The sequence below is a fragment of the Xenopus laevis genome, chromosome 1L (genome assembly GCF_017654675.1).
Source record: "Xenopus laevis strain J_2021 chromosome 1L, Xenopus_laevis_v10.1, whole genome shotgun sequence".
Lineage (NCBI taxonomy): Eukaryota > Metazoa > Chordata > Amphibia > Anura > Pipidae > Xenopus > Xenopus laevis.
The window spans coordinates 41,420,516-41,433,365 of NC_054371.1; the positions used below are offsets into that span (position 1 = coordinate 41,420,516).

Genomic DNA, 12,850 nt, shown 5'->3' on the forward strand with positions numbered 1-12,850 from the left:
GAGCATGCTCAGTTTGCTTCTCTCTCCCCCTCCCTTTCCCTCTTCCCTCCTCCCCCCTGCTGTAATCTGAGCCCAAAGCTATAAGTGAGCAGGGAGAGGCTCAGGCAGGAAGTGATGTCACACCAAGTTATGGCAGCTGCTATCCTAAACAAACAGAGAGAACTTCTAGAGCTGTTTACTGAGGTATGGTAAAGCATTCTGCAGAATAAATATAGTGTTATAGCTTGCACTATTGTAGCTAATCTGTTGGAAATAAACTGCCTCTGTAGCTTTCTTTCTCCTTTAACTCAATGAGTCGGTTTCCCTTTGTACCACCACTTATTTGTTCGCTGTGTTTAAAGGGCCGGCTAGAGGAAAAGAAAGTGGCACAAAAACATCTATAGATGATATTCACTTAGTCTGCAAGTGTGAGAATCTGTATAGGAAGCATTGTGTTTCCCTGTAAAACTACTTGTTGTATTTCTAGTGAAGCTTTAGAGGCAGTTTATAAATATATACAGGTATGAGATCCATTATCCAGAAAGCTCCAAATTACCGAAAGGCCATCTTCCATAGACTCCATTTTATCCAAATAACCCACATTCTTAAAAATGATTTCCTTTTTCTCTGTAATAATAAAACAGCGCCTTGTACTTGATCCAAACTAAGATATAATTAATCCTTATTGGAAGCAGAACCAGCCTATTGGGTGTATTTAATGTTTACATGATTTTCTAGTAGACTTAAGGTATGAAGATCCAAATTGCAGAATGATCTGTTATCTGGAAAACCCTAGGTCCCAAGCATTGTGGATAACTGGTCCCATACCTAAGGATCTGTGCGCATTTCACAGGTTGTACAATAGCCACTTTCCAATACCTGTACTGTTTTCTCATTAAAGAGACAAACGAAATTATTGGGATTATTTGGATAAAATGGAGTGTATGGGAGATAGCCTTCCTGTAATTCTGAACTTCCTGCATAACGTGTTTCCAGATAACAGATCCCATACCTTATATGGGATTATATTATTATTTATTTATAAAGTATCCACATACTCTGCAGCGCTGTACAATAAATGGGTGTGTACATTGAACATAAAGATTATATACAAAAAGATACAAGAGTTAAAAGAACCATGGGCAAGAGAGCATACAATCTAAAAATGTTGCTGAAGAACAAAAACTGACTGTCCTACAGTGGCTCATTCAAATCCTCCATCTTAAACCAATGGACAGTCTTGGACACTGTTTCAAAATGGAGTTGCACTGGTGCCCCCTGACTAACTGACTCCCTGAAGCAAAGCTGCCTTGTTCACTACTGTAAAGCTGCTACGTCTACTCTATAGAACCAGTCTAATGATACAATCATAATTGTGCTACAGACCCATCAGACCTCAACAAACATGTATTGCCATCGTATAGTCACACTGACATAGAAATCTGAACTGATATCATAAGCAACGTTCCAATACGCAGTCATTAAGCATTTCTAGTAGTTTTAAAGTTGTACTTAACGCATATTGGATTGTTGCTTAGAATCCCATTTTCAAAGTTATATCTTGGGGATCATATGCATGGGATGCACCGTTTTGGATTCAGCCGTACCCAAGAATCCTTCACAAAAGATTCCTCCGAATCCTAATTTGCATATGCATATGAAGGGGAAAATAATTTTTACTTCCTTGTTTTGTGAAGAAAGTCACGTGATTTCCCTCCTTGCCCCTAATTTGCATATGCAAATTAGGGTTCGGCCGGGCAGAAGGATTAGGCCAAATCCTGGATTCAGTGCATCCTTATTATTTGCCCTTTAATACAGTATAACTAGTACCATTAATGGCTAGATTACTGTAAATCCCATAGAGCCGTTATTTGTGCCAGATGGGTGTGGTAACTGTTTGGTGGCTTTCTAGTGTTAACAGTTATCACCTCCACATTTCCAGTCCAGGACATCTGATTTCAACCTGTTCCAATAGTGTTTACTTTTCCCCCCTACGCTTCTTGGGGTGAAGCTTCCTTCCCCTTCCCACCAGTCAGCTGCTTCTATTTGCATTTTATCACAGATGTTGTGCTTGAACAAAGGATCTAATGAATGACTTGTTCTTCTTCTCTGTGGTCTCTGGGAGAATGTGTTTACTCTTGTGTAACCTGTGTGTAACCTGTGTTACTGTAGCTGGGAGGAGGATTGTACCACTGAGTATCTCCGAGTGGGTGAATACTGGATCATAGACATTTATTATTATTTATTTGGATAAAATTAGGGATGCACTGAATCCAGGATTCGGTTTGGGATTCGTCCAGGATTCAGCCTTTTTCAGCAGGATTCAAAATTCGGGCGAATCCTATGGCCCAGCAGAACCGAATCCTAATTTGCATATGCAAATTAGGGGTGGGAGGGAAATCACATGACTTTTTTGTCACAAAACAAGAAAAAAATGTTTTCCCCTTCCCACCCCTAATTTGCATATGCAAATTAGGCTTCAGTTCAGTATTCGTCCGAATCCAAAAAAAGGGGATTCGGTGCATCCCTAGATAAAATGGAGTCTATGGGAGACGACCATTCTGTAATTCGGAGCTTTCTGGATAATAGATGGAAAAAAGCCTTTGTTGCCCATTGGGGCATGGACACACGTGCGGTTTTATGGCGCGTTTTTTTTATAAAGACAGACCGCCGCGTAAATGTGCGCAATTCCGGCAGCACTATGTTTAGTGTATTTATGCAGGGTCGGTCTTTTTAAAAAAGCATGCCGTAAAAACACGTGCCCATGCCCTTAGAGGTAATTTACATGCTGTAAAAACTCACATGGTTTTATGAGAAATGCAAATGATTGTATTAATGTTGTGTGTGTAACATGTGTCATTCCCCTGGGCTGAGCATTAGGTCTGATCATCTGGATGTCTTTCTATTCCTCCTTCTCTTACGTGCAAACACTACAAAGCCCATCAACTTCAATGCCCTAAGGTTCCTACTTACAGAAAATATACACATTTGGCATCTCAGTCAAATCCTTGGCCTCGTTTTCTGCATCTTCATATGTAGGCACGGGATGGAAGATGAGAAGAAAATCCCAGAAGTGGATCCTTGTTTAAAGGGATACTGTCATGGAGATTTTTTTTTTTCAAAACGCATCAGTTAATAGTGCTGCTCCAGCAGAATTCTGCACTGAAACTAGTTTTTCAAAAGAGCAAACAGATTTTCTTACATTTCTATGAAATCTCACATGCGGCTAGACATACTGTCAGTTTCCCAGCTGCCTCCAGTCATGTGACTTGTGCTGATAAACTTCAGTCACTCTTTTCTACTGTACTGCAAGTTGGAGTGATATCACCCCTCCCTTTCCCCCCCAGCAGCCTAACATCTAGGGATGTACCAAATCTGGGATTCTGCCTTTTTTAGCAATCCTTCTGCCAAACCGAATACTAATTTACATATGTGGTATATGCGCTGGTATTCGTCAGAATCCTTCGTAAAGGATTCGGGGGTTTGACTGAATCCAAAATAGTGGATCCGGTGCATCCCTACTAACAACAGAACAATGGGAAGGTAACCAGATAACAGCTCCCTAACTCAAGATAACAGCTGCCTGGTAGATCTAAGAACAGCACTCAATAGTAAAATCCAGGTCCCACTGCAACACATTCAGTTACATTGAGTAGGAAAAACAACAACCTGCCAGAAAGCAGTTCCATCCTAAAGTGCTGGCTCTTTCTGAAAGCACATGACAAAATGACCTGAGATGGCGCCTACACACCAATATTACAACTAAAAAACTACACTTGCTGGTTCAGGAATGACATTTTATATTGTAGAGTGAATTATTTGCAGTGTAATTTAGAAATAAAAAATACATTCTAAAAACTATGACAGAATCCCTTTAAAGGTTAAATTTTCCCACTGACTTGACCCTGCTTATTGACCCCTCTAATACCTCATGAATCACTTTCCCCCAAATGTTTACAGCTTATTTAAGAGGCTTCCTTGCAGTAAAGGTAATGTCACTGCCAAATCCCACTCTCTGCCACAGGCTGTCTAATGTATGTATTCTGGGAATAGGGAACGGCTAATGGGCTCAGCATCTGTTCTAGGAATCTTGTGCCTGGGTATGGGCCCGAGGTTCTGCCCTAGTGGCTAAATTATTTTTCTTTCATTCTTAGTCCCACCCCTGTGTCTTTGTACAGATGATTATCTGAATAAAATAACCATTAACACCTGCACTGAGCATCCTGCCATGTTGCCCGGCCTGTGATTTATTTTTTGCCTCTGTTCTTACTCTGTTCTTTTCCCACAGTGAGGAAGAGCGATACAGATACAAGGAGTATAACGAGCGAACAGAAAGGAGCTACGAGCGTCACAGAGAAAGAATCAGCAGAGAAAAGGAGGAAAGACACAGGGAAAGGAGACATCGGGAGAAGGAGAAAGAGGAGTCGTCCCGTCACAAATCATCCCGAAGGTACTACATTCATTTGCTCTCTTGTTACTTTTAATTCTCTTTTTTTTTTTTAAAACTCACATGAACTTGAAATTCGACCAATCGAAATTTATTCTAAAAATAAAATTTTTTAAACTCGGGTGAATCGACCCAAAAACTCGAATCAAACTCGAATCAAATTTTAAAAACTCAATTCTAGTTTTTTTAGCTGAAAAAATTAAAATGTCAGGAAGGCTGCAAACAACTCCAAATTGATCCCTGGACGTCTCCCATTGACTTAAACAGCAATTCAATGACAATTTTAGGTGGCGAATAGTCGATTTTGAGTTCCAAGGGCCAGAATATGATAAATCTCAAAAATCTAATTCGATTTTCTTGAAAAACTCAAATCGAATTTGAATAACTCCCTTGTGGAATTTGACAGTTTTAACCATAAAAAAAACGTGAAAATTCAAATTGTTAAATCTGCCCCCTAATGTACATGTTTTTAGATATGACTGATATATTCCATATTGATGTCTCTTCTTTGTACTTAGCAGCAGCAGGCGCCGCCACGAGAGCGAAGAGGGCGACAGTCACAGAAGACACAAACACAAAAAGTCCAAAAGAAGCAAAGAAGGCAAAGATGCAGGGACCGAAGCCGTGCAGGAATCCGAAAGTGTTGAATCCACCAATGCCGATTAGGCACGCATGACCCAAGTTTTGTGCAAAAACTTCTGTTTTTAACAAACCTGCACTGAGTTCCTGAAGCCATTACATTAGTGTTGAAAATATCATTCTTTTTCCCCAGTTAAAAAAAACAAAAAACTTTTTGTTCACTTGTTTTCAAATTGGAAAAAATTTTTGTTTTTCTGAAAAATACACTTTGTTTTCTCTGTTTAGATGAAGAACAATTTCTGTCTCGCAGTCTTTTGTTTTGATGTGCATCTGTTTAGTAAAAAAAAATTGATTCTAAATTGTTTGCTGTTGTCATTTGTGTGTGACAAAATGAAAGCGCCGCACTGGTTTCTAAGGTATCTAAAGGTGCTTAAAGTAAAAGGAAAACTATCAGAAAGACCTATATAAATACACCAGTAAACCCTCAAAGTAATGCTGCTCTGAGTCCTCTGTCAAAAGAAACACGTCATTTCTTTCCTTCTATTGTGTACTCATGGGCTTCTGTATCAGACTTCCTGTTTTCGTCTTAAACCTCCAGGGCTAGGGCTTAAGCATGCTCAGTTTGCTCCTCTCTCCCTCCCAGCTGTAATCTGAGCCCAGAGCTATGAGTGAGCAGGGAGAGACTCCGGCATGAAGTGATGTCACACCAAACTAATATGGCAGCTGCTATCCAAACAGACAGAGCTTCTAGAGCTGTTTACTCAGAATTCTGCAGAATAAGTCGTATAGGTTGCACTATTGTTGCTAATCTATTGGCAATAAACTGCTTTGGTAGCTTTCCTTCTCCTTTAAGCTGTTCTCTGACATGCAGACCTATATATCCTAGTGACACTGTTATAATCTGCTAAGGGTTCCTCAAGATATTCATCTATATCTGAAGCATGCTTCTATTCACCCCCTAGCTTAATACACAAGGCAATGTGCTGTGAATTTAGTTATGCCATATGAATTGTGAGCGGGTAATGCAGTCGGAGTCTCCCTGACCAGATTCATACAAAATCCACAAACACTATGAGTAGTCCACAGTTTAGATGTGCATTCATGCTGCACTGGTTTCTATGTACACTATAAGTATGTGGACATTTGCCTGTCCCAACATAACAAAAGGTTATTAGTATGAAGTTGGTCCACTCCCTGCTGCTAAAACAGCCTTTAGCCTCACTTATCTGGGAAGCTCTGCTTTCATTCATATGTAAGGGGTTGGGCACAGATTTTGGGGATCAGACCTGGCACCCATCACAGTTCCAATTGTCCCACGGTTGTTTAGTTGTGTTGATGTCAGAACTTTGCGCAGTGGAGTTTTTCCACTCCCATCACTGTACCCCCATTCTGTATGGACCTTACTTTGTGCAGTTATTATCCTGCTGAAACTGGAAAGGCTCTTCCCCAAACGGTTGGAATTTTCAAGAACCTCTTTGCGTTATGTTTATCAAAGAGCGAAGTTAGAGATCACCACAGTGAAATTCCGCTCCTTTCACTGAACTTTCACCCATTGATTAAAACTCTTAAAAATCCCATAGAAATGAATGGAGAGTGGCGGAATTTCACTCTAGTGGACTGTGGTGATCTCTGACTTCACTCTTTGATAGATATACCCCATTGTATGATGCCATGGCTGAAATTGCCAGTTACATTAAATAGAAGCGGTGTCCACATACACCAGGACATATAGTTGACCCTTCCATTCCTATTATGTGTTTACAGAAATTGGATTATGTGTAGCTGCTACCAGATCCATGAATGAATCTACCCAAACTAGGACCTTTATTGGCTAAGATGATAATCACAGCAAGCTGTATTTTGGCTCGTGATTATCATCTTGGTTAGCCAATAAAGGAATCACCTTTACACCACTTTTTTATGCTTAATATCAAAAGTTCTACCCTTTTTCTAATCGAAAGAAAGAGAAGCCGCCTCCAAAAGAGATACACATAGATCATTATTACCTTATAACAGCAGCCCTAAGGGAACTTGGCTTTCTTACAGACGGCAGTAGGTGGTGCAACTGTGCACAGGTATGGGATCCGTTGTCCAGAAACACTTTATCCAGAAGATCAGCTCCCATTGAATCCATTTTACCCAATACCTTTTTCAACGGGCTAACACGGTACAAAAAACATTATTAGATTAGAAAAGAATATTGCGGCCGTTAACTTGCAGGCAAGTGGGTGACGGCAAGTAGGGGTCAGACAAATTGTGTACTGGGTGTTCGAGGCTTCTAAGTACACCAGAGAGGACACTTTTGCATTTAGGTTTCTTATTGTCTGTTTTGAATTAGTTCTACTTTGCAGTTCGGTCTATGGCTATTGACTGAGCAGCAGTGGTGTAATGAGATGTCATTGGGCCCCACAGCAAATTCATTATGGGGCCCCCAACTAGTGATGTGCAGGTCGGGTTTTCTTCGACCCTAACTCACCCGTGACTTCCGGGTTCCTTTTATAGCCCCACCGATGATGTCACAAAAAGGGGCGGGTTATAAGGCTTGCGTCTATAAAAAAAAGGAAGTCGTTAGTCGGCAGTGCAAGACTGTGGGCAGGAAGAAGAGATCAACTCGGACCCACCTGCCCAACCCACAGGTACCGGGCCAGCCCACGCATCACGACACCCAATATATGTCGAAATTGCTCTTTATTTTGGCCTTGTGGGACCCCTATAACCTTCTGGGCCTCCCTGCAGCCACAGGGTCTGCTTCCTCTCTAGTTACGCCCCTGGTGAGCAGCATATATTCAGTTTATCATTTATTCACAATCCTGAGGATCACTTTAAGGAATAAAGTGCAGCAAAAAAAAAAAAAGCCAAATACTCAAAGGCAGTAAGTGATGCTCGTAGCTATTGCCTGAAGTCCACTGGTGCGGCACTAGTGTTTTTGTTAATTCTAGTTCTTTATATATAACTCCCGACTGTCCTGGTGAGAATAGAACCCAGGTCTCAACACACTATAACCGCCGTGCTACTGTGCGGCAAGTCATTGTCAATAACACGCCAGAGTTTAGAATATAAATGAAGTCCACTTTTATTGACAGCAAAAATTATATTCACTGACACATTTTAAGAAACAATACTTTTACAAAAAAATACTCTTATTAACAACTGAGAGACATATTGAAACATGGATCCTGACTCTGTAGAAACCCTTTATTTTTATTTTGCTAGATTAGAAAAATATTCTCAGTGGCTGATGACGTAACAACTGGAACCCACACGTCACAATTACAAAACGACACTGCGGGGGAAACTGACCCACAAGAGACTAGAGAAAGTGCGAGGAGAATTTGTTACTGAAAAGGAAAGTAGTGAGGCACGACTGGGCGAGTGTTCGCCTGGCAGATTCATGTTGTTAATTCTTTGAAATAAGATTGTGATTGTGTCTGCAATTTGCATCCTTGCACCTTTAGTGTTAGACCGGGATGTACAACTTGTGGAGCTGCACATCTTGTTGCAATTAGATATAGGGTTCTGGGAGTTGTAAGTCGACAAGATTCGGAGGACTACATCCTCGGTTTATAGGATACACTATAGATTTCTTACACTTCTATAAGTCATTATAACATGATACATTAATATACATTTGTACATCATTCTTTACATTAAACACTAAGAATGTAACAAGGTCAGTAGCACATTAAAGTACAAATGGCAGAAGCAATGGGGATACGTTCTACATGGACCTACGTCTGTTTCTACGTTGGATTTATGTTCAGGTGTTTTTCATAGTAAAATATCAAACAATAACCTAAGCTGCATATGTCCATCATTGTATGTGTATGGGGGTGGCTACAATGTTTAAAATTGTATCAGTCCATTAACGTATCCAAAACATACATATGGGCTGTGTTTTCCTGGGCTTGTTTAGGCAGTAGCTTAGCTGTTAGTTAACACAGCATCTTGGTCTCACTTAACGGCATTCTTCTGACCCACTGAAATCCCATTGACCAGGTCATATTTTGATGTAAAATCTCATCATAGTAGCAGTGACCTGTAAGATATTCCCCTATAAAGCAGTGTTTCTTAGCAGGTTGCTCAGGGGACACACATGAAGCCATAGACTGGTTACGGTCATCAGTGTATGTTTATTATGATTGTCGGTTGTAGGAAAAACTTTATTCTAGGGGGTTCATGAAGACCCACCATGAACAGCACCTGTTTTGGGTCCTGACCAAAAGGCTAAGAATCCCAGTTATAAACTTATTGACTTATTGAAACTTATAGGTCATAAAAATTATTTACCCATACATTTACATATAAAGGTATTAAAAGTCATCTTTAGAGCGTCATGACCCTAATCTATCAGTGGCTTTTTATATTCCTATATAGGGACAGAGAGGAGCACTGCCTTTTACTAAATAGGTCAGCTGTCCCGGGTGCTGATAAAAAATGAAGTATAAACCAAAAAAGTACCGTACTCTTTGGGGAACTAGTGCAATTAAGTGATTCATTGAAAATAGGGATGCACTGAATCCAGGATTCGGTTCGGGATTCGGCCTTTTTCAATAGGATTTGGATTCGGCCAAATCCGTATCCTAATTTGCATATGCAAATTAGGGACGGGGAGGGAAATCGTGTGCCTTTTTGCCACAAAACAAGGAAGTAAAAATGTTTTCCTCTTCCCACCCTTAATTTGCATATGCAAATTAGGGTTCGGATTTGGTTCAGTATTAGGCCGCATCTTTCACAAAGGATTCGGGGGTTCGGCCGAATCCAAAAGAGTGGATTCGGTGCATCCCTAATTGACGAAAAATCTGAATTTTTATTAAAGGGTTTGTTTACCCTTAAATTAACTTTTAGTATGAAATAGAGAGTGATATTCTGAGACAATTTGCAATTGGTTTACATTTTTATATTATTTGTGGTTATAAAGTAGGGATGCACCAAATCCAGGATTCGGTTCCGGATTCACCTTGTTAAGCAGGATTTGGATTCGACTGAATCCTTCTGCCTGGCCGAACCAAATCCGAATCCTAATTTGCATATATAAATTAGGGGCGGGGAGGGAAATCAAGTGACTCTTTGTCACTAAGCAAGGAAGTAAAAAATGTTTTCCCCTTCCCACCCCAAATTTCATATGCATATTAGGGTTTGGATTCGGTTCGGTATTGGCCCGAATCTTTTCGCAAGGGATTCGGGGGTTCGGCCGAATCCAAAAAAGTGGATTCAGTGCATCCCTATTTTTTAAGTTATTTAGCTTTTTATCCAGCAGCTCTCCAGTTTGTAATTTCAGCAATCTGGTTGCCAGGGCACAAGTGACCTAAACAACCATGCATTGATTTGAATAAGAGGCTGGAATACAAACAGGAGAGGGCCAGAATAAAAAGACGAGTAATAAAAAGTAGCAATACCAAAAAATGTGTAGCCTTACAGAGCATTTGTTTTTAGAACAGAACAGAAAGAAAAGAAGGCAAATTATTCAAAAACCAATAAAGAAAAAATTAATACTAAGTGAAAATTTGCTTAAAATTAGCCATTCTATAACATACTAAAAGTTAATGTAAAGATAAACCACCCCTTTAAGTGCACTAGTTCCCAAATATATCTATATATTACAGCAGGGGTATATTATTACTTGATCATATTTTATTACATATTTATCTTAAAAGTGTTTGTTAAAGTAACAGTAGAAAACAGTATCATTGTAGCCTTGCCTTCTGCTTTTACGTGAACCTGTTCTGAAAGGTTAAGACGTTAGAAATACAGTAGAAAAAAACCCTACTACTACTGCTAATAATAATAATAATAAAATGCTCTTCAGATAATAATTTAAATGTTCATTCAGTCGAACGTCACAAACAGAAAATGAAATGAACGTGTAGCAGGTTAAATACAAAGAGGTGAGGTTCCAAGCTCAGAGGCAGTAGTTTTGGTGGTGATTTTTGGCAGAACGCAGTATTTTATCAATATTTCCAAGTCAATATTGAACATTTGGCAAGCTGTAAACTTGGTGGCACCAGTATTTCAGACTTTCCTAGTCTGGCGTAAGGGTCAAGAGCAACTCTCATCTAGGAAAGAATTATAAATGTATAACATTGCTGCTATGGGGGAGTTGGATCAGCTTGTAAATGAAAGAAGGAGACAATTCTGAATTCTGTCCCAGAATCTTACCATTTTCAATTCAAAAACCAAGTCTATGAAATCAGTTGTTTGGTAGAATGAGCAGACTTTATCCAGACAATAGATAGGAGAGTTGCTGGTGCTTAATGGTGTATAAATATGGCATGTGACATGACGGTATCAATTAGAAACTGAAAGCAGCCGGGCAGGCGAAGTTCTGCTGAGTACCCCAAGCTGCCCACACTTACTACCAGTCTCTCCTCTTATGGCAAGTACTTTCATAGAGGATTTTTCTTAAAGGAGTTGTTCACCTTTAAATTAACTTTTAGTATGATGTAGAGAGGGATATTCTGAGACAATTTGCGGTTGGATTTAATTTTTTATTATTTGTGGTTTTTGTGTTATTTAACCTTTTATTCAGCAGCTCTCCAGTTTGCAATTTCAGCAGTCTGGTTGCCAGTGTCCAATTTACCCTAACAACCATGCATTGATTTGAATAAGAGACTGGAATATGAATAAGGGAGTAGCAATAACAATAAATGTGTAGCCTTACAGAGCATTTCTTTTTAGATGGGGTCAGTGACCCCCCCCATTTGAAAGCTGGAAAGAGTCAAAAGAAGAAGGCAAATAATTAAAAAACTATATAAAAAAAAGAATTAACTTAGAATTAGCCATTCTATAAAATACTAAAATTTAAATTAAAGGTGAACCACTCCTTTCTTCATCCTCTCCATGCCGTAAACTTACGTTAAACGCATCACAAATGTTACAGTCAGCTGACCAACATACACGGTGGCTAATTGAAAGCTATTACGTTTACAGAGCTGCAATTTTGACACAACCAGCATTACTAGCGTGTGATATTTACTCGCCGACACTTGGAAGACGAGCGGACGACAAATTAACATATAAAGCGCATCTAAGCAATTCTAGGGGTTGTGATGCAGGTGGACAAGCAGTTTTACCTGTGGGGTCCCAAGGGTGAAAGTCCTTACATGCACACGTTACACGTCAGTGTCCATTTATACCCAAAACAGATGAACGATGCAAGTGTTGAGACGGCAAATACTCTTAGAAGCAACTGGTGTTTCATCTGGAATGTGTAGTACAGGAACATCACTTCTGTAAACTAAACCCTTTGCTAGGGATGGAGGTTTCTCTGGTGTCCTGTTGACTTCCTACAAGTAGGATCCAGGCCATGACACTATGGTGAGAACAACTCTTCCTTTTATTTCTTTCAGCATCCTCACTAAGGAGTTGTATGGTATCCCTGACGTGCATCTTCCATTTACTTCAAGAAGGATGTCACCACATCTGTGAAGAAATATTAGACAGTCACAATAAAGTTATAGGTCTTGGAACATATAGACAGTATATTAAAAGTATATTGCTGGGTTGTTTTGCTCCCTTCTGCTGAACTTCATAACAGAGTCATACCGTGGCTTAAAGGGGTGATTCACCTTTAAGTTCATTTTTAGTATGTTATAGAATGGTTAATTCTAAGCAACATTTTAATTGGCATTTTTTCTTTTTTTTATAGCTTTTTAATTATTTGCCTTCTTCTTCTGACTCTTTCCAGTTTTCAATCTAAAAACAAATGCTCAGTAAAGCTACAAATTTACTGTTATTGCTGATTTTTATTACTCATCTTTCTATTCATGCCTCTCCTATTCATATTCAAGTCTCTTATTCAAATCAATGCATGGTTGTTGGGGTAATTTGTACTGTAGCATTGACATT

The 12,850-nt window shown here is 39.5% G+C and overlaps 2 protein-coding genes across 11 annotated transcripts in view; one reads left to right on the forward strand and one right to left on the reverse strand.

Annotated features, from left to right (window-relative positions):
• The window catches only part of fip1l1.L (factor interacting with PAPOLA and CPSF1 L homeolog), a 60,348-nt gene extending 54,984 nt beyond the window's left edge, over positions 1–5,364 (forward strand). For 5 of the 7 annotated variants that reach the window (XM_018229846.2, XM_018229864.2, XM_018229888.2 and 2 more), the window contains 2 exons: positions 4,268–4,429; positions 4,945–5,364. In XM_018229846.2, the coding sequence (XP_018085335.1) occupies positions 4,268–4,429; positions 4,945–5,092 (310 nt within the window). In that variant the 3' untranslated portion in view covers positions 5,093–5,364. The remainder of the gene's footprint in view (positions 1–4,267; positions 4,430–4,944) is intronic. The other 2 variants (XM_018229856.2, XM_018229883.2) reach the window with 1 other exon arrangement.
• Positions 5,365–11,701: 6,337 nt separating this feature from the next.
• Positions 11,702–12,850, reverse strand: part of lnx1.L (ligand of numb-protein X 1 L homeolog) — a 107,753-nt gene continuing 106,604 nt past the window's right edge. For all 4 annotated transcript variants that reach the window (XM_018229937.2, XM_018229920.2, XM_018229927.2 and 1 more), the window contains one exon: positions 11,702–12,424. In XM_018229937.2, the coding sequence (XP_018085426.1) occupies positions 12,289–12,424 (136 nt within the window). In that variant the 3' untranslated portion in view covers positions 11,702–12,288. The remainder of the gene's footprint in view (positions 12,425–12,850) is intronic.